This window comes from Mobula birostris, chromosome 31 (genome assembly GCF_030028105.1).
Source record: "Mobula birostris isolate sMobBir1 chromosome 31, sMobBir1.hap1, whole genome shotgun sequence".
Lineage (NCBI taxonomy): Eukaryota > Metazoa > Chordata > Chondrichthyes > Myliobatiformes > Myliobatidae > Mobula > Mobula birostris.
In genome coordinates, this window is record NC_092400.1 from 22,017,176 (window position 1) to 22,038,646 (window position 21,471).

At 43.9% G+C, this 21,471-nt stretch overlaps 1 protein-coding gene across 1 annotated transcript in view; it reads left to right on the top strand.

Moving 5' to 3' along the window:
• Positions 1-13,778, top strand: part of LOC140190819 (cytosolic arginine sensor for mTORC1 subunit 2-like) — a 70,004-nt gene extending 56,226 nt beyond the window's left edge. The window contains exons 7-9 of the mRNA XM_072247686.1: positions 274-356; positions 11,147-11,241; positions 12,795-13,778. Of these exons, the coding sequence (XP_072103787.1) occupies positions 274-356; positions 11,147-11,241; positions 12,795-12,860 (244 nt within the window). The 3' untranslated portion in view covers positions 12,861-13,778. The remainder of the gene's footprint in view (positions 1-273; positions 357-11,146; positions 11,242-12,794) is intronic.
• Positions 13,779-21,471: the final 7,693 nt, after the last annotated feature.

A 21,471-nucleotide genomic window follows, 5' to 3' on the forward strand; every position in this document is an offset into this window, starting at 1 on the left:
CTCAGCTTTTTACTCCTTGTTTTCGAGGCTGCTGATGGTTGTGGTAGATTGCCAGAGGACACCACAGCACAGCTAAACAACGTCGGCGTGTGGATATTCTGTAGTTTAATTTGATTATCATTGAGAAATTATTTTTCTCTACCTCCGGTGGTCGGAGTCGTTGTGATCACGTGCATGATGGGACGGGTTGCGCGTGGCAGGGTCACGTGCCTGAGGTTGGGTGGAATCTTCCTTGTTCGATGCTCACCTGACCGCTGCCTCCTTTCGCAACAGATTCCCCAGCAACCTGCTTCTCACGAGCGCATCGAGCGAGTTATGGAGGATGGTGCGAATAGGTGGTCAACCACTGGGATTTGGTAACTGAAATCTTACTTATCATTTGTTGAATTTCAGCTTCTCAATGACCTGCAGCAGGGGTTCCCAACTTCGGGTCCACGGACCCCTTCGGTTAATGGTAGGGGGTCCATAGCATTAAAAAAAAAGGTTGGGGTCCCCTGATCTGCAGGCTCTCCCTGGGTAACGAATAGATTCATTTTTACAGATGCCCAAGAGTTGATTTTGTTCTTAATTTGGAAAACGCAATAATCACTCTAAATGGTTAACTATATTGGCATCAAATGCACAAGATTGATTTAATAAAAAATGACCTGTTATTGAAAGTGGAGACAGGGAGAACTATGTCAGACATTCATAGGAATGAACAGATATATGTACAATACGTTGGACTTCGCAGTGAATAGTATTATGGGAGTTTGTTCATACGCATGAGTGTCCATAAGTCAACTCATAACTGGGGAATGGCTTGGACTTCTAATTTTGCCAATATGTGGGATCTTTAATAGAGGTGTTTGCTCTGGATACTCACAGGTATCTGTAGTATCATGTATAGCAGACCATTGCCAAATGCATCATTCTGCCATAAAGATGCCCGAAACAGCTGCGTCCTCCTCCAACTACCTGCTAGGTATTTCCAGCATTGTCTGTTTTTATTTTCTGATTTCTAGCATCTCCAGTAGTAGTTTTTGATTTTTCATCTCTCTGCCTTCTCTTTCTTTGAACCTGTTTCAAAAAGTTGTTTGTCTTGCAATAGGTTCTCCCTTCATAGGATCCTTGGATGGTCCTTTACCATAAGTGGTTCTATTTCAAAGCATTTTTTTTTCTTTTTTCGTTGAGTAATTTCCATTCCAGTGTGGGCATGATCTCAGCACACGACTCGGAACTTGTAGAGAAGTTGCAAACATTGATAGAGATATTGCAGGTTTGGAGTACAGCTGATAATGCACATGAAGATGTGGGCAGGATGTTGTTAGTCACATAGTTTGACATATCACTACACAAATTCTCCCTTGTGCACGCACACACACCATTGGATTTGGGCTGAGGTCATGTTTTTCCCTACTGTTACTGGACTGTCTGAAAGAACGCTGCCTCCTCTCTTCTTTGTTTGACATGTTTCAACTTTGTTTTGGAGCCAGATGTTGAAAGAAATGAACTGTGGGGCCATTGCTTTCTTACGAGCGGTTCTATCATTCACCATACCAGAAAAGTGCTTGTTCCAACATCACAGGTTTTGTGCTAAAGGGCCTTGAGTTTGTGTAGTGAGGAGGAAGGGATACAGTGGTGCGTTTGTTCGTTATATACCGTGTCGTATGGCATGGGCGATCATGGTCTACCCATGACCACGATTGTTCTTGGCAAATGTTTCTACAGGAGTGGTTTACCGTTGCCTTCTTCCGGGCAGTGTCTTTCCAAGACGGGTGACCTCACCCATTATCAATTCAGAGATTGTCTACCTCTGGTATCAGTGGTTGCATAACCAGGACTTGTGATATGCACCAGCTCCTCATACGACCATCCACCACCGGGTCCCATGGCTTCACGTGACCCTAATCGGGGTGGGATGGAGGGGGCTAAGCGGGTGCTACACCTTGCCCAACGGTGACCTGCAGGCCAGCAGAGGGTAGGAGCACCTTACACCTCCTTTGGTAAAGACGTATCTCTGCCCTGCCACCTATACAGTGGATTCCAGTTTATTTAGATAGCCGCTTATTTGTGACAATGCTTAAAGAACAAAAACAAATCGAGAAGATAGCTGGGATTTGCGCTACGAGTGAACAGTTTTTAAGTAGCATCAATTGCAGTGATTTTTGTCATGAATAGTTGGCAAGAAGTAAGTGGTAAGAATTAATTCAGAACAGTTTCAAGCATTTAGGCTTGGAGATGCCAGAAATAGCCGAGAGTGAAAATGGATCGATTTCACTACTTCAACAAGTTAGGAATTACAAAGAATTTGAAGGTATCGACTATCATCGTGAATGTTAGAAGTGAAGATTTGGAAGATGCAATTGTTGATAGTATTGTATGAAGGCAGCCCATTATCTACACGAGATGTCTGTGTTGATTTTGTTCATTTACAGTCAAAAGAATGCAATCTGGATGAATTCCTCTGTCGATAAGTATTAGGAACTAATACTTAGTTTCATAGTACTGCAGTGGTATTGTTAGTGTACTAATTTGTTCTGTATTTCATTTAAATACATAATTTGTTACTGTTTGTCTTTTTTATACCTTAATTGGACCAAAATGTACTGGTCCCAATGTGTCCCAATTAACCGGAATTCACTGGACAGCTTAAAACGACTTGGAAAAATTAGTAATACTCTAACTCCCAAAAGCCTAAATGTTCTAGCTGAACAGTGCTGGGATTTAGTTAGACATAAGCAACCACAGCCCAAGATTTAGTCATGGTGTTAAAATCCTTGCAAGATACAAAACAAGAAGTGTTTTTGCTGCACACCAAGTTGAAGATGAAACAAAGGCAAAGGATATTTACAGAGAAAGCCGAGAGTGCCAACACTCTGGCTGCCAATAGCGAAGGGCAAACAGACAGTGACGACCATTCATGTAGCTTTGCCTTTGTAAGATCAGATTCATCTTCTCTGAGAATCCCCTTTTAACTTGCTGTGGTCGTAGATGGCAAGGCCAATGTTAGTTTATTTCAAAGATAAGACCACAAGACGTCGGAACAGAATTAGTCCATTTAGCTGATTGAGTCTACTTTACTTCTCAGTTATTTTCCCTCAAACCCATTCTCCTGCCTTCTCCCCATAATCTTTGATACCCTTACTAATCAAAAGCATATCAACCCCCACTTTAAATATACCCAATGTAATGATCTAGTATATTTGCCAATAAAGCTCATTTGAAAGCCACTGTTCAGTCCGTAATTCTTTTTGATGACATCAACTTGAGGTAAATGTTTCTTTTCAATGCTGGAGCTATTGTTTCTCACTGAGTTCAGTGCGCAATGCTAAGTGTCTGACACTAGTCCTTCTCATGGAAAGCTTTTGTGGTGGCTACACCACACTTCAGTGCGTCTCACCCCTTGCTGGGTTTCAGTTTGCAGCACTGTGATGTGGATATCTCTCTGCAATGGAATTCCAGCAGGCTCTGGTCAGACTAAGAGGGCGGCTCTAGGTAAACTAGCAGCAGCCGCAGTTAATGCTGGTCGTAATGTACCTGGGAACAGCCTGTAGATCACAACCCTGTATCAAGGAGAAACGATACTTGGTCAGGACCTCTGCATTGCTTTCCAGACGGCCTTGGCAAATGCAGCTGGAGCGGTGGCTCTGCATGGTCTTGTCGGTCACAGGTGTACGGTCCAGCTGGGAAGAGCGCTTTGCAGCAAAGCAACCAGAACATTTCAGCACTAGGGACAGAGGGAGCATCAGCATAGAGTGGCACTTGATTCTAGCCTATCCAAGGTCTGCCATTAGCTTGATGCAACGACACACCGGAGTGGACATTAGAATGAACACCGCGTTGGTGACATTAATCGTAACTCTAGCCTCTGGACGTGTGCGTGCTTGGTTTTGCATGAGGCGGAGTGCTGGGTGTGAGCCAGCTCATTGCTTTAATATCTATATCCTCTTGCCCCTAGATGGGGTTCTCTCCTGCAACCGAGAGGGAATATCCCTCTGGGATTTTATTGGTTGCTTTACTTTACCAGATCACTCTGCTCTTTTCTTGGCTCATGCTCTTGGTTCTCTGATCCATGATCCCCAACGGCCTTGTGAGCATGTAAAGGAGATAAGTAATCATTTTTGCTCCGACCAGTTCGGGTTCCTAAGACTCAGCTTGAACTGGTTGCAGAAGCTCTTCATTCCAAGGGCCAGCAGTGGAAGTAAACAGAAAAACACAGAAAATTGCTGCAAATTCACTATTTTCATGCGTTAGAAAATTTGATCTTCAACATGCTGGCAATCAAGTCCAAGCTGAGTGGCTGCTTGGGAGTCAGCTAACTACCGCCCTCTTGTGGCAGAAGCTAGTGTGGCTGGTTTAGAAAATGTGTCTCTAGCTTCAGATAAATAGGTTGAAGGGTTTTAATTTTTTTAAATCAGGAGTGCAAGTTCAGTCATTTTAAGGTATTCAACTTTTTTCCCCCTCTCTTTACAAAAATAAAATTAAAGTTAGCTTTATTGGCCCTGGTGAGTGAGTGAAGAACCTGCGTGACAGGATTAATCCTTCGGTTGGTTGCTGGTTTGTGAGTGAAGTGGTAAACTCGGGGTGGGGTGAAAGTCTCCTCAGGGTTAGGTTTAAGCCAACCCAAAAACTGGAGCTCTTTAAAACTTGCTTTGTTTTCATTGCATTTTAATTTTAAATGAAGGGTGTCAGAATGTTTTGTAAAACTTGATGAGGCCACTGGAAACTTTGTTAGGGCGATCTGCTCCCCAGTGTGTGAATGATGGACTGCTTCATTCTGCGATGAGGGACAGGGGTCCTAATCTAGAAACTCAGGTATCACTGTGATAATTGAGAAATCTATCAATTTAAATAAAAACTTGGGAACTGTGACACTCGGTCATAATCCAGCAGATAGTAGCTTTGGACCACTGGCTCAGTGAATTGTGATCTAAATGTCCAAACCTATGTCCCTCTCGTATTGAGCTGGCTACCATCACGAGAACACATCAATAGTAGAGCAAAACTAGCCTGTCTCTTGATGGTCTGAACCCGGCTCACTTTCGCTGTTTGCGGGTGAACAGTCCAACACTTGGGGAATTCAGCTTCGCAGCGATGAGAAGATCCGACATTGGAGGATCAAAGAGTGACGTTGCTGCGGATGCTGTGCTTCCAGTTGTCCCTGTGGTAACTTTTCTAACACTGCAGGGTTGTGAGGCCCCACTTTCATGGCTCATGTTGGTACTGAAAATCAAGGTCAATCAAACGGCTTGCCTTTCTGCTCCACAGGAGGTTTCCGTCCTCCCTCAGATCGGGTGGGAGGTGCAAACTCCCCGCCTGACCGTCTCCGGCCGCTTCTGACCAGAAGAGAGAGCCCCTCGGGGCTTATGGCAAAATGATCAGTGCAGCGGTTCAGAATCCGGTTTAATCGGATGGCAGAGGACCTCCCACTTATTCTATACCTCTCTTTGTTAACACTGTACTGGATAGAGTCAGTTTAACAGGGTCTTCTCTCCCCATTGATTGAACCAAGTCCCTTCCCTTAACTGTAGTATTGCTAGATGGTGGGTAGGGAACGGTGTGAATCTTGTTCGTTCGTCCGTCCATGTGTATCAATAATTAGATGCTGAAGCATTTGTCCTGTGGCAAGGGAAAGATAACTTGCCTGTAGTCACATGTTTAAAGTAGGTCATCTACCTGTAGTACTGTGCAAAAGTCTTGGGCATATATATAGAGCGAGGGTGCCTGAGACTTTTGCACAGTACTGTATTTGCCAATATGGAGCGGAGAGCGGGTGTGTAAATCTTGAGGGAAGCAAAGGATGTTGGGGATGGTGAGGGTGGAGCGTCGCAAGAGGGGTGTGGGGCAGATGGCAGAGAAGGAATGCCAGGAGTGGGGGGGTGGGAGTGGTGCGGGTGCAGACCCATCCAGCCCTGGAACACCAGGTGATGTTCGATGGTTCCATCTAATATCAGAGAATGTTTACAGTTTGCAGCCTGAAACTCTTACTCTCTGCAGACATCCTCGAAACAGAAAAACCCCAAAGAATGAATGACAGGAAAGAAACATAAGAACCTGAAGCCCCCACCACCCTCCCCGACACAAGCAGCACCAATCTTCCCCCTCCCCATTTATTCTAGCAGAAAGCAACAGCATTCCCACCACCCACCATGCAAGCAACAGCAAAGCCCCAAAGAGTGACCATGGTCTACAGTCCATCAGAAACTAATTGTTCATTCCAACAATTCATCATCCCTCAGGCTGCATCTCACTAAGCAAGAGGGGAGGTAACAGTCACTTTTTTGGTGTTACAGTCAGAGTGGGAAGCGTTGCTTTTTATTTCGAGTACCCCGACTCGAGAATCGGCAGCAAACTGTCACTCACCATTGAGGGAGAGAGAACGAGTGACTGATCAATGACCTGCGTGCAGAGCCCTCTTGACGGCCACCTTCGCTGTCCCAGTGTTCCGGCTCCCGCTACGCTTCAGTTCACGACACCGGCGAGAATTCGTGTCCACAGGGCCGCGCAGGGCTGCACCCTGAAGGCACCCGACTTTAGGCTGAACCTGGATATATCGCGACACGGCCGATTGGCGAGCTCCAAGAACGGGAACACACCACTGTGCAGAACCGCAGTTTGAATGCAGCGGTAGATCACAGCCACCGTGAAAAGGAAAATAGAGACATTAGACGAGGAAGAATTTAAATGTTGCACTGATGGGCTGGGAGAACTTGCCCTCTGGCGCCATCTATAGCTCCTTTGATTCCAAGCAATTGGTTTATTGATCATTACAGAATGTCCCTCTTGTAATCCCTGCTCCCTGTCCTCTCCCTTCCCCCTTTCCCTGCCATGATTCCTCTCTCCATGCCCTCTTTCCACTCGTAGTCCGCAAAAGAAACCCATATTAGAATCAGGTTTATCATCACTCACATATGTCATGAAATTTTTTTTGTGTGGCAGCAGTACAGTGTAATACATAAAATTACTGCAGTATTATGCAAAGGACTGAGGCGCCCTATCTAATATACTTAAGACGTCTGCACAGTATTGTAGATGAAGGCTTCCTCTAAGAAGATGCTAAAAGTCAGACATGGACACAAAAAAAAACAACTAAATTCTGAAAAGACAGGATCTGGGTGGATTGCCACCCACTGAAATACAGCCTGGTGTCGACTGTTCACAATATCAGGTGTTGTTAATGTTATTTGATATGTTTATTTACTTGTTTTCCTTAAGGCACCACTGAAGCTTGGGTCTTCTGCCTAATTCTCTTCCATGCAATAACTGCCTAACTCACTCAACATCGATCCCAGTCTCCTGGACCCCTGTCTCTCCCTTGGTCCTTCCCAAATTACAAGGCCCTCTGCTCACTGATCATCCAGTACTCTGGGATGTGAGCCATGAGGATTTGACCTTGTCCAGAGAGCATTTGTATCGGGGAAAACAACTGCACAAGGTTTAGGCCAGGACAAGGAGCCTGGGACAAGTGGCAGACAAAATTGGGGCTCTGTTATTTTTGCTGTGGTGCATCAGATCCGGCAATGAGCAGCGAGACCTTGAATTCTTTTCCCGTGCTGACCACTGAACAATAGAATGCAGTGCATTGCAGGCAGTCTGGGCAACTTCACAAACAAGAGGCAATCTGCAGATGCTGGAAATCCAAGCAACACACGCAAAACGCTGGAGGAACTCAGCAGGCCAGGCAGCATCTATAGAGATAAGTCTGCTGAAGGGTCTCGGCCCGAAACATCGACTCTACTCTTTTCCGTAGACACTGCCTGGCCCGCTGAGTTCCTCCAGCATTCTGTGTGTGTGTTGCAACATCACAGAATTCCCCTTTCCACTTCCAAGTAATGAATGCCCTGTGTTTGTTACCATGCTGATTCCAGAGTCACTGCATGCTTTGTGCAATCGGTTTGGGGAGTCATCAGTGCTTTCAAGAGATGACCCAACCATTCTATGTGCAAGCCTACAACTCAGGATAGCCCCAGCCGGGGGGTGTACTGCCGAGGTATTTTTTCCATGAACCAGACAGTCAGCCAAACTCCATTCAAAAATGTCATGGGAGTCAGGGTCTAACTTTGTAGCTCCCTGAGGTTATTGCAGACTCGTGAATGAAGGGCTAGGAGGCGATACCCTGACTCTCATGACATTTTTGAATGGAGGTTGGCTGACTGTCTAGTTAATATTGCAACACCTCAGTGAGGTGAGCATAGTGAGCAAGCAATGCTTCTGCTGGGGAAACAAGAGGACAGCTTTAGATAGAAACTTCATTGGCTCCTAACCAAACTCTGGGTTACTGCAAGTCAACGTGCTTTTATACTTGCATGACTCCCTGACCGCACAGCAAGTGACCTAATAGAGATCTGACACCACTCGTTAACATAAGCTGGTTGGGCTTAACATGAATCAATTGCCTGTAAGGCAGAACAGGGGGTGTTTGCAAATTTGCTCGTTCGTGAGCTGTTTTGGGGTGGGAGGGGCTTTATTAAATTCAAAAGATCAAAATAATAAGTAACACGAATGCGGGAAAAGCTGCTGATGCTGGAAATCCAATTAACACACACTCACACAGACGCACACTCACCTTGTCTCTCTACGGAAAACAGTAAGCAGTCGACGTTTCGGGCCGGGACCCTTCATCAGCATTGGGGAAAAGAGATGAGAAGGACGATTGGTCTTTTTTTTTCCAATCCTGATGAAAGGTCTCGGCCCCAGATGTTGACTGTTTACTGTTTGCCATAGATGCTGCCTGGCCTGCTAAATTGTCTAGTGATTAGGTTAGGGTTAATCGGGGGTTGTTGGTTGACGAGGCTCAAAGGCCTGGAAGGGCCTATTCTGTGCTGTGTCTCTAATTCAATTTAAGGAAATAAATTCCCAAAGGTGTGTTGGCTGGTTAATTAACCACTGTAAGTTACTGGCAGTGTAGGTGGATGGCAGGAGAATTGAAGAAGAGCCCATGGGCAACAGGGAGAGTAGGTTATAGAGAAATAAAGGGGAGAATGGGATTGCTCCAAGAGCTTGATGAGACTCCAGACCAATGGCTGCCTTCTATATCAAAGAAAAATTAAACTGAATTCCCATTACATGGTATATAATAGTTTTTGTGTAATTTGTCTCAAAGTTCAAGTTGGAGATATGATGTTTTGCAATTGTCCATAGACATCCCTCTCACATTGAACATGGAAAGAACTAACCATTATTGCTCATTGCTAATCTCAGATAAATGCTATTGCACAGTCCTGCTAGGTTCTGGTCCCTTATTTATCTAGTCTCTTCCAAATAGATCTGATATAAAAACGTTAGAAGGCTATTTTGTCAGCTTTGAGTACATACCTGAGTTGAAAAATTTGTCCCATTGCTGTCTCCTGATTTGCTGAGGGTTTTGAGCAATTTCTGTTTCTACTTAAGATTTCCAGTATCTTTAGAGTTATAGTCATAGAGAAGTACAACACAGAAATGGGCCCTTCAGCCCATCTAGTTCATGCTGAAACCATTTAAACTGCCTACTACCATTGACCTGCACCCGGACCATAGCCCTCCATGTTCCTACTGTCCATGTACCTATCCCTATCATGTATCTCTTAAACATTGAAATCGAGCTCACATGCACCACTTGTGCTGGCAGCTTGTTCCACTCTCTTATGACCCTCTGAGTGAAGAAGTTTCTCCTCACGTTCCCTTAAACTTCTCACCTTTCACCCTTAACTCAAGACCTCTGGTTGTCCCACCCAACCTCAGTGGAAAAAGCCTGTTTGCATTTACCCTACCTATACCCCTCATAATTTTGTATACCTCAATCAAATCCCCTCTCAATCTTCTACATCCTAAAGAATACAGCCCTAACCTATTCAATCTTATAACTCAGGACCTCCAGACCTGGCAACATCCATTGTAAAGGTTCTCTTACTCTTACAATCTTCTTTACTCTTCCCTGTCGGTAGGTGACCTGTAGGTAGGTTACCTTCAAATGAGACCAGGGTCTTGTTTTTGTACAAACTTTTTCTGTGCAACTAAAGCCAAGAGCTACTAATGAAGTTAACGTTGCTACAAATTAGGAAAAAAGTTGATCTTTCTGCCTACGGAGTAGTTTTTTAGCTCAATCATTGAATGAAATTTCCTCCATTTTCTGTCTCGACCAATGTTGCAGCTGAAAGCCAGTCATTTCCTTGGTTTACAAAGGTGAACCAATTTAAGTGGTGTGAGCAATCTGTAACACCCTGGTTAAGATTTCTTTTTACTGCTATGTGCTGTAGGTATTTCATTTTAGCAGTTCTGTAAGAGCAGTCTGTTCTGCTTTCAACCTGTTTGGCTTTGAGCTGAGATAAGGCGCTTTGTTGTCCAGCTTAGGAATGTGGTGTCAGCCAATCAGGATGGTGGAATTGGGAGAAAGTTCTGGAGAACGCTGGGTGGAGAAGTCTCGTGAGGGACACAAGTGTGGGCCAAGGTTTTTTGGTGGGGATTGGGAGTAGACGGGAGGGAAGATGGCTGAGGTTGCCATCCCTGTTGCACAAGGTGCTTTGTGCAGATGAATGGCTTCAAGGAGAAAGGACCAATACTCCCGTGGGGGAGTCTGTTTGTTTGAGATGGATTTTGAGCAACATTTGGAAGGTGGTATGTGCTTTCATACAGACTGAGGGTCCATTGTGTGAGTGACAGACAACTTCAAGATGAGCTCTAACTTGTGTGCATATTTGACTGTTTAAGTATAATGGGCCCTATTTTTTCTTTCTTTAATAACTCTTTAAGTTAATGTTTATAAATATGCTTCTTTGTAATTGTATGCAGTGTACGATCTGTTATTTCTTGCCGATGGGTGATTGCCGGGGGCAGTAAATCACACAGCATTCATACAAATTGGGGTTTGGGAGGGCGAGACATCCCAAACTCACGGGTTTGGTGGGACCAAAGTCGTCTACACCCTAGACGTATGAAGCCCGAGAAAGGTGGGTTTCTCACCGCGGAATCCAGTGGCTGTTAGTGAGGGGCTAACAAGCGGCATTTCCAGAGACGCCCAGTACCAAAGCGGCATTTCCAGAGATGCCCAGTACCAAAGGGGGTTCCAAGTGTAACAGACATTTTTAAATTTTTTTGTTTGTGCAGTGAGATGTGATTGGGCAGTGCTAATTATTTGATTTGGTTCTTCCTTGCTCTGATGGCTTGTAATCTCTCTCCCTCTCACCAGATGAATGTGGGATCGTTGCACAGATCTCTGAGCCTTTAGCGAATGCTGATATTTCTGCGTACTACATCAGCACCTTCAACTTTGACCATGCCCTGGTAAATGTCTTGTTCCTCTCTACACCTTTATGTTGACTGATTTATCTGATTCCTCTCAAGAAGGATGGAACACTGACAAGAAAAAGGCGACAGATTGCTCTATCAAATGCAGGAAGTCGAACTTGCTGAGTTGTCATAAGTTTTCAATGTGGGTTACAGGACTTATTTTTCTGTGTGATGGTGTTGGAACCTGCTCCTGTTAAAGCTGAGAGACATCTCACACCTCACAGAAAAGTGAAAGCTCAGTCCAGAAAATTTCAGCTCCTTGCTTCTGCAAACTGATGAACAGATTAAACCCTGAAACCTTCATTGAATCTTTAATTCCTATAGTGTAATACCCATTATGGAACATAACTTACAGTATATGCATAAGCTGCTTATTTTGGACTTTCTGTGTGTAAAGGTAAGGATGTTTGTATCTAATCACATTTTTGTAGCATCCTCCGACTTGTAGGCAAACAGGCTTGTCTCTCTGTTCCAATTACATTGGTTGGTTTCCATTGCCTCTCCTTGTCCTTCCTATCTATGTGAAATGCTCATATGTCTCCACATTAAATTATACCTGAAATATGTCTGACCGTTTTGCCCAGGCTCTCCTTGTTTTTACAAGCCTTTTCACCGCTTGCTACAATAACGAGTCGAATGTTTGAAACTGGGGAAAAATATCTTCCTTGCATGATTTTTGAACTTGACCCTGGCCTTTTCCGATCATCTAAGTAGGAGTATGCAAGCTCATCCTTTGATGCGAAGCCACTCCCAAGTTCACGCACCGCTATAAGAAACATAACTAAAGATTCAAAGTACATTAATTTTCAAAGAATGTATAAATTATACATTTTGATAATACGGGAATCTTAACCGGAATATGATCATTTCTGTTTCTTGAAATTTAAACAAAATCCTTGGTGCTTCAAAGGATTTGGGGATGAGAAGTAGCTCGTAAGAGCAATGGTCAGAAGTAAAATATATTTTAAAGGAAGAAAGAGAGATAGCAAGGCAACGATTTGACTAAAGATTTCCAGATGTCAGAGCAGGCTCCCATTAAAGGTTGGATAAGGCAGGAGGCTGATTGGAAGGCTGGAGTAAAAAAAAACAGTTTTTGATTGAAACCATTTAACTGAAGATTGTGGTAGACCTGGTGACTCAACACTTTGAAGAGAAGATTATCTGGGAAATTGCGTCTTAACCAAGCCTGGTTATAGTGACAGCCCCATTTCTAGCTAGGGTACACATTGTGCAATTCTCTTAATCCCTCAGGTCTTGAGATTGCACTGATACAAACAATGCAAATTGGTTCATGCACAAAATTCTCTGCATTTTATTTAATTCTAAAGAAAAATTGGCATCATTTAGTTCAAAGTCACAGCAGTTTGGTTTCCTATTCCTTCTTGCATTGTTTTTCGAATGAACTGGTTTTCTTTGATTTGCAATTGAGTAAATGCAAATATAACTGATTGCAAAGTACATCACTAAACTCTGCCTCAATATCCTTCATAAATGTGAATTTTTTTAAAGCTGGGTTAATCAATATTATTGATTTTATTCTCCCACAGGTGCCTGAAGAAGATATTGATAATGTAATCACAATGCTGCAGAGACGTCAGAACAATGACAGATAGCAGATGTCCTCCGATTCAGTGTTTACAGTGGCTTTGTCATCAAGTTGATGAGTGAAATTTGAAGATCAGGAATCGTTCTCTCCATGAACTCTAAACAGACACTTATGCCAACAATCTTCTGCAGTATTTAGTAGCTAAGCAGTTTATTTAGAGTAGGATCAGCTAACTTTCTTCGGGAAAATAAATCTGTTTACTACTTCAATGATTGAACTCCTATGCGCAGTTCTGATAATTTCTAATTATTGTTTTTGCACTTACACCTTGAATGTGTGGCAGGTCTTATTTTGGAAGGCCCGCAGAATTGCCCCAAATGTAACTTGAGGGCAGATTCAATCTGTTGAGAGAGGTAGAAGACTGTGCAATGTAAGTAAGGTACAGGCTTAAAATATTTGTTACATGCCTCTGATCCAGTGGCTTCTATAGAAAAGTGCAGTTGGGAGTGATAGAGGCTTGTAGGTTTACTGTGGTATGTTATTGTACTGGTTTGTTTTTTCTTTGAGTCCCAAGTATGTCTTTAACAGATCATATTGTTAATTTTTCGCACAAGTTTTATTTTGTTATACCTGGACATGAGGTGTTATCACATGCTTGCCATTATGACTCTCCAAGATGTGCATTGTAGTGGTGAAAGATCTACATACAATACACTTCGGTTTTCTCAGGAGGAAAGGGAAGCATAAAGTCAGCATGTTTCCATATATTCTCCTCGTTTTTTAGACTTCAATGTTTTTACTTGGAGTGTGGACTGGTGTTTTAGCCACACAGGGTGCTAAAGTCTGACGGGAAGTTTCTCTTTTATGTTATGAAGTGCGTGGCCCTGGGATTGGGATTTAAAATGCTGGACAGACTTTTGGCTGGATAAATGTAAACTGATATTTGGGATTAAGTCTTTATTAAAATAAGAACTGATTTACTAAAGAAGGATTGTGTGTGTGTGTGTGTATTTTATTTTGGAAAATGTAATCAGTCTGAGAAATGTCAAAATGCATCATCTAAGAAAGGAGACACTTCCAGTATATCAGTAGGTTAATTAGGCATTGTAAATAGTCCTGTGATTAGGCTGGGATGAAATTGGGGAATTGATTTGAAGGGCCTTTTCCACACTATATCCCAATAAATCAATAACGTATAAATAAAACAGAAATAGCTACAGTAACTCAGCAGTTCAGGCACCATTCTTGCTTGAACAATCTTCCTTTGGAATGAGCAGATGCCATCTATCGTGAGGGGGCTGGTTTGCTTGTCGGTGGAAAGCCGCTCCTACTGTGCCGGTGGTCGATTGGCCTGTTTGAAGTGTGCAGCAGCTCTTTCCCATTGGTTGCCTCGTGTACCACAGCATCGGTGTCCGGTTTCAGGCGCCTCATGGGGGGGAGAAAAGGATAGCACGTGGGAGGCTCAGCCTTTTTCCTTTCATCCCCAGGCCCCGCTTCATACTGAGGTTCAACCCATGCTGAGGAACCAGTGGGAAAGTATGCTGCAGATATAGAAGGGCCCATGCGCACTCTTAGCTAAGTATCTGTTTAAACATTAGGTTTTGCAGTTTGTGTAAATCGGGGGGACTTGGATGTTTGGTCAAATCTTTTAATGATGAGTGTGCTTATTCGTAATAGGTGTCTTCTGTCTTGCTTACTAAACCCGTGAACCTGCTTCCTCGTAACACTGCCAGAGCAGGAAAAAAGTTTGCTTCATATCTTTAGTGTGGTATTTTGCTCTTGGGTTACCCTATTTTAACTGTTCCTGCTGTTTAATCTTTCCATCTGCTCGCCTCCCAAGCTATTATTAATTTGTCTGCCCACTATTGAAACCAAAAGTAACTTCATGTAGAGTTGTCTCTGCCTATTTGTGAAGAGAATGTGTAAAGTATCACATTTTCTAACTGATAAAGGTGAAATGAAAAAGAGAGAAGATTTAAGAACCTCCTTTCATTTCATCCTTTTTCCATTCACCTCTCCTGTTAATTTCATTGCTGGATAATATCTTTTTTTAAACCTTTCCTACATTGTTTTTCTGCTTACGACTTAAATATTCATTTAGTTGGACACCTGCTAAATCTAGGGCAGCATGTAGTGTAGTGGTTACCACAACATCTTTCAGTACAGGCAACCCGGATTCAGTTCCTGTCGCTGCCTGCAAGGAGTTTGTACTTTCTCCCCGTGACAGTGTGGGTTTTCTCCGGGTGCTCTAGTTTCCTTCCCTGGTCCACAGATGTACCAGTTGGTAGGTTAATTGGTCGTTTTAAATTGTCCTGTGATTAGGCTAGGGTTAAATCGGAGGATTGCTGGGTGGCCTATTCCACGCTGTCTCAAATAAGTAAATGTACGAGGATTGGAAATGTGCATTAACTGGTCTAACTACTATTCTGAGTAAATTGTAGCATTTAATTTATTTTTTTCTTAACTTGTCAATAATTTTATTCTCTGGTTTTAAGTGAAATCTCCCCTCCCCATGATTTCCTAGTCAAACTCATTTGAATATTATGAGGCTTTGGAACAAAAATGATAAAGTTTACTGAGTTCTGAATTCAAAAACAAAAAAAATAGCGTTTTTAAAACTTTAATGCTTTTTAATATCTTGGCATACAAAAGTACAAATTTGATCTTAACTTCCTTAAGCAGGTACTATGACTGATTAGATACTTTTAAGGACTATTTCTAAATTCTGTAACTGAGAAATCTTGTTCTTAAAATTACCAATTAATTTGGAGACTAGGCCAGTTTGAGCGTACAGCTTTTTAAATGGGTGTGAATGACTGCAGAAAGGTTTGTTTACATTGAGCATAATTTCTGTTTGAAATTTATTGATCTTTCACACTGGGGAATTTGAGATGAATTGCAATTGGGGGGGAAAAAATACCTTCCTGACAGTGGAACCTGCAGGCGATGACATCTAATGCACTTGTGGTTTTGTGAACTTGCTAGGAGCTGGTCTCGTATTTTGTGCAGTAGCTCCCTCAGGTGGCAGAAAAAGGGAGTGCCTCGAACAATTTTTATTTGCTAAAGCTTGTAAATAAATGCAAGTTGATGCATTAAAGCATTAATTTCCAATACAGCTGCAACATTGCTGTAGGTTACAACCATTTTAACTCACTCTTGATATCTACAGCTTTTTAAAAATCAAATCAAAACAGCTTTCACGAACATGCGTTGCATTAGTCAATTTAACTCTCCAACTTCTTAAGGCACCTTTTCACAACTTTGAAGATGTGACAGTTTTCACTGGCTGTGTGCCAGTGTTAGTTGCTGTTCTGTGATATCGTATGTCTTAATACTGTATGTCTTAATTTTTAAGTTCTCTTATCGTATTGGGATGCTGCAAGGTGAGTTTAAGTTTTTGTCATTGACACAACACAGAGCTGAAGCATGCTTTGATGTCTTCCCTCCCACAGTGGAGTGAATTACTGAAAACGGCTGGATGACAGCAGTGACTTATCACTTCTGCATGAGGCATCCTTGATGAAAAGGATAAAGTTTCTGGTAACAGTTACTTGGGTATTCATGTGGATGTTAATGATTCCTAGAATTTGGACAACTTGGTAAAGGGATACGGAGAGAAAGATTGGATAAGAACGTTGGCTTATGATCATCGTTGCTGTGTGAAGGAAAGGGTAAAGTGCATGTTACCAGAAGTTTATGTATTCCTTTGGATGCTGCAATTCTTAGAATTCAGACAATTCCGTAAAGGTATATGAAAATACTTTATCATGGGTGTATTCTGTAGAGGAAAAAGCTGTCCCACATTATAAGAGAATTTATTGGACATTGATAGGCTTGTTCCAAATTGAAAAATGGTGAAAGATGTTTTATAGGTCTTTGTTTACTGCTGAAATCTATTTCTGTCTAAGGTACAGCTTATCTCTGCTGGGAATCCACATTACATGGCTGGTGCTCAGTTTGACACTTAAGTTTGGAGCTTCCTTCAAAGCTGGTTCCTACCTTGGCTCTGCTTGTCCAAAATTGCGAAGGGCAAGGAATTTTAAAAGGCCAATTGAGCTAGCGCGATCCCTTGTTGGAGGCAAAGTCTGAAGGAGCCGGCCAATTCCCCATGAGAAGCAAATTGTTACTGTGAGACCGTTTCTCCTCCCGGATAGTTCTGGAGAGGTTTGGGACTGAGGTGTGGAACTTTGCTCGGCAATTGTGAGTCTTTGGAATCTTCCTTAGAGTGCTGGGCGCTTAGTTGTTGAATACTTCAACTTGAAATATGACACACAGGCACAGGTTTTAAGAGGGAGTTGTGTTATAGCAGGTTTTTTTTAAATGCCATGGACCTCCACCATTAACCCCTGTTATAGTAAAAGTATTATTGCCACGTAACTAAGAGGCAGTTTTGATTTTGGTCAACCATTGTATTTGCCATTGGTGGCAAAGCCCCTGCAGTCTAATGCAGTGTAATTACTTGTACTTTAGAATGACTTGTTTTCTGTGACGTTTTCCTGATACATTCATTCATTCACGATGTGCTGTATCATGATGTAAGAATCATGATTGTTCTTGGAAACCTTTCTTACAGAAGTGGTTTGCCATTGCCGCCTTCTGGGCAGTTCCTTTACAAGACGGGTGACCCCAGCCATCAGCAATACTCTTCAGAGATTGCCTGTCTGCGTCAGTGGTTGCACAACCAGGGCTTGTGATATGCACCAGCTGCTCATACGACAATCCACCACCTGCTCCCGTGGCTCCACGTGATCCTGACCAGGGAGGCTAAGCAGGTGCTATATCTTGCTCAAGCAGGCTAGCAAAGGGAAGGAGCACATTCCACCTCCTTTGGTAGAGATGTACCCCCACCCCGCCACCCACCCTGATGTAATCAACAGGAGAAATCAGCCCATTGCTGCCTCTTCTATCCTGCACCGTAATCTCTTCTGTTACCTCATTGGACATTCCCTGCTACCCTTCTCTCCCTCTTTACCTCCCCACGTTCCTGGAGCTAGCTCCATCTCTAACAGCAACCAGTTACAATGAATGGTCGCCAAGGTGAAATATGAATCGTTTCCCTCGACGTTAAATTCTGCTTAATCTGAGCAGTGCTGGTATTACCTGGCTTCACATCAAATAACATTGCTTCGTCCTTGTACGCTGTATCTGAAAACCACACGGCAGTGACAAATAACCGTAAATGTAGCCTTGCGATTGCTCGTAATGTCGATCATTGTGCAGTTAACTTGAATGGTCCAAGTAGGAAGTAGACAAATCTTGAGAAGAGGGGTTAGTGCAGGGGTTCCCAACCTTTTTCATGCCATGGACCAGAACCATTAAGCAAGGGGTCCGTAGACCCCGGGGTGGGAGACCCTGGTCTACAAGCTTCTGCAGACTCTGATCCTGAGCACTGGAGCCTCCATGCACAGACACCATGCATTCACCAAAGACCTTAGGAAGTATCTAACATGTGCTGTGGAGAGCACTCTGACTGTCTGCACAACTGTCTATTACGGAGATGACAGTGCACAGGATCAGAGAGAGCCGCAGAAGGTTCTAGATTCAGCCAGCTCCATCCTAGGCACTAGCCTCCCCACCATCGAGGGCATCTTCAAAAGGCAATGCCACAAGAAGATGTTATCCATCATGAAAGGACCATGACCATTCAGGGTATGTCACTTTCTCATGACTACCGTCCAGGACGAGGTACAGGAGCCTGAAGGTGTACTCTCTGCAGTGCTGTGGAAAAGTCTTAGGGTTGGATATATTTAAAAAAAATCTGTAAAGCAAGGCTGCTTTCAAAAAATACTGAACTGACAAGTTTCTAAATATCAAAAAAAAATTACTATAAAGAGCAGTGAACAGTTACAAATAGATCAAAACGCTATTTGGCGCGGCCACCCTTTACCTTCTCTCAGGTAATCCGTTGTGCAGTTTTATAAGGAAATCGGCTGGTAGGTTGTTGCAAGCATCTTGGAGAACTTCATAAGGTTCTTCTGCAGACTCTGGCTGTCTTGCTTACTCCATCTCTCCAGCCTCAATGTTGAGATCAGGACTCCGTGGAGGACATACCATCTGAAGCCACAGTAAAAATGTGGCGTGCCTAAGATTTTTGGACATTTTAGGAATAACCTTAACAACAGGAATTCTGCAGATGCTGGAAATTCAAGCAACACACATAACAGTTGCTGGTGAATGCAGCAGGCCAGGCAGCATCTGTAGGAAGAGGTGCAGTCGACGTTTCAGGCCGAGACCCTTCGTCCGGACTAACTGAAGGAAGAGTGAGTAAGGGATTTGAAAGTGGGAGGGGGAGATCCAAAATGATAGGAGAAGACAGGAGGGGGAGGGATGGAGCCAAGAGCTGGACAGGTGATAGGCAAAAAGGATATGAGAGGATCATGGGACAGGAGGTCCGGGAAGAAAGACAAGGGGAGGTACCCAGAGGATGGGCAAGAGGTATATTCAGAGGGACAGAGGGAGAAAAAGGAGAGTGAGAGAAAGAATGTGTGTATAAAAATAAGTAACAGATGGGCTACGAGGGTGAGGTGGGGCATTAGCGGAAGTTAGAGAAGTCGATGTTCATGCCATCAGGTTGGAGGCTACCCAGACGGAATATAAGGTGTTGTTCCTCCAACCTGAGTGTGGCTTCATCTTTACAGTAGAGGAGGCTGTGGATAGACATGTCAGAATGGGAATGGGATGTGGAATTAAAATGTGTGGCCACTGGGAGATCCTGCTTTCTCTGGTGGACAGAGTGTAGGTGTTCAGCAAAGCAGTCTCCCAGTCTGCGTCGGGTCTCGCCAATATATAAAAGGCCACATCGGGAGCACCGGACGCAGTATATCACCCCAGCCGACTCACAGGTGAAGTGTTGCCTCACCTGGAAGGACTGTTTGGGGCCCTGAATGGTGGTAAGGAAGGAAGTGTAAGGGCATGTGTAGCACTTGTTCCGCTTACACGGATAAGTGCCAGGAGGGAGATCAGTGGGGAGGGATGAGGGGGACGAATGGACAAGGGAGTTGCGTAGGGAGCGATCCCTGCGGAATGCAGAGAGAGGGGGGGAGGGAAAGATGTGCTTAGTGGTGGGATCCCGTTGGAGGTGGTGGAAGTTACGGAGAATAATATGTTGGACCCGGAGGCTGGTGGGGTGGTAGGTGAGGACCAGGGGAACCCTATTCCTAGTGGGGTGACGGGAGGATGGAGTGAGAGCAGATGTACGTGAAATGGGGGAGATGCGTTTAAGAGCAGAGTTGATAGTGGAGGAAGGGAAGCCCCTTTCTTTAAAAAAGGAAGACATCTCCCTCGTCCTAGAATGAAAAGCCTCATCCTGAGAGCAGATGCGGCGGAGACGGAGGAATTGCGAGAAGGGGATGGCGTTTTTGCAAGAGACAGGGTGAGAAGAGGAATAGTCTAGATAGCTGTGAGAGTCAGTAGGCTTATAGTAGACATCAGTGGATAAGCTGTCTCCAGAGACAGAGACAGAAAGATCTAGAAAGGGGAGGGAGGTTTCTGAAATGGACCAGGTAAACTTGAGGGCAGGGTGAAAGTTGGAGGCAAAGTTAATAAAGTCAACGAGTTCTGCATGCGTGCAGGAAGCAGCGCCAATGCAGTCGTCGATGTAGCGGAGGAAAAGTGGGGGACAGATACCAGAATAGGCACGGAACATAGATTGTTCCACAAAGCCAACAAAAATAACCTTGAATAACCTTGCCCACTTTGCCAAAAGATTTCTGAACAGCCTGTGTACATTACCTCACCATTTTGCCCTTTTTGCACTTTGTTTTTAATATTTTGTAACTTCAGTAATTTGTAATGTATTGCACTGTACTGACAAATGACAAATTTCACAACATATGTCAGCGATGGTAAACCTGATTTTTGCTGCTGGACACGAACTGGTTGCTGGAGTGGATGTGGCGGAGTGCAGGGACAAAGCAAGAAAATGGCTTTGGAGGACTGGGCTTCAGTGAAATGAACAGGTCAAGAATGCAAATGTAGGTTGCAACCAGAGGGAGAAAATTTAAATGTTAATCCAACAGCCCAGCTCTACACCGTTGTGTGGGTGAAGTCGGGAAGCTGCATAGCCATCAGTGGGTGGGCGAGGTTGCGGGGGGAGGAGTGACCCCAGTGGCAGGAAATGGGAACAGTGTAGAATTAGGTAAATAGGAATGGAATCAATTCAGTGTAGTATACCCTCTAAGAACAGCAGTGGGGAGGACTGGCAGAGAATGGTTTGCTCAGCCCATGAAAGCCACAGGCCAGTAGAATGGTGAGGGGGAATTCACTGAGGGTGTAATGGTTACTGTTAGTATTTTTATTCTAGAGCGAGGGCTCCCAACCTCTTTGATGCCATGGACCAACACCATTAAACAAGAGGTCCGTGGGCCCCCAGTTTTGGGAGCCCCTGTAGCAGTGGCACCGTGGCAAGGGTGGAAAGCTGATTGGGGGCGTTTGGCTGTGACGCTCCAGACAGGGTGGGTAGAGACGTCGGACAGTCCAAGCTGCTGGATTGGACAGGGAGGCTGGACATGTATGTTTCTCATTGTGGAGGTACCAAGGGCTTCATCCAAATGCCAGTGCCTTCAGTAACACTGCACCCACCAGCCTAGACCTTAGGGGCAAACCTTGAGGATGAGGCTTCAGCAGGAGCTCTCAAAATCAGAGGAACGAGTGCTCCCACTGGATGAGAGCCAACACTA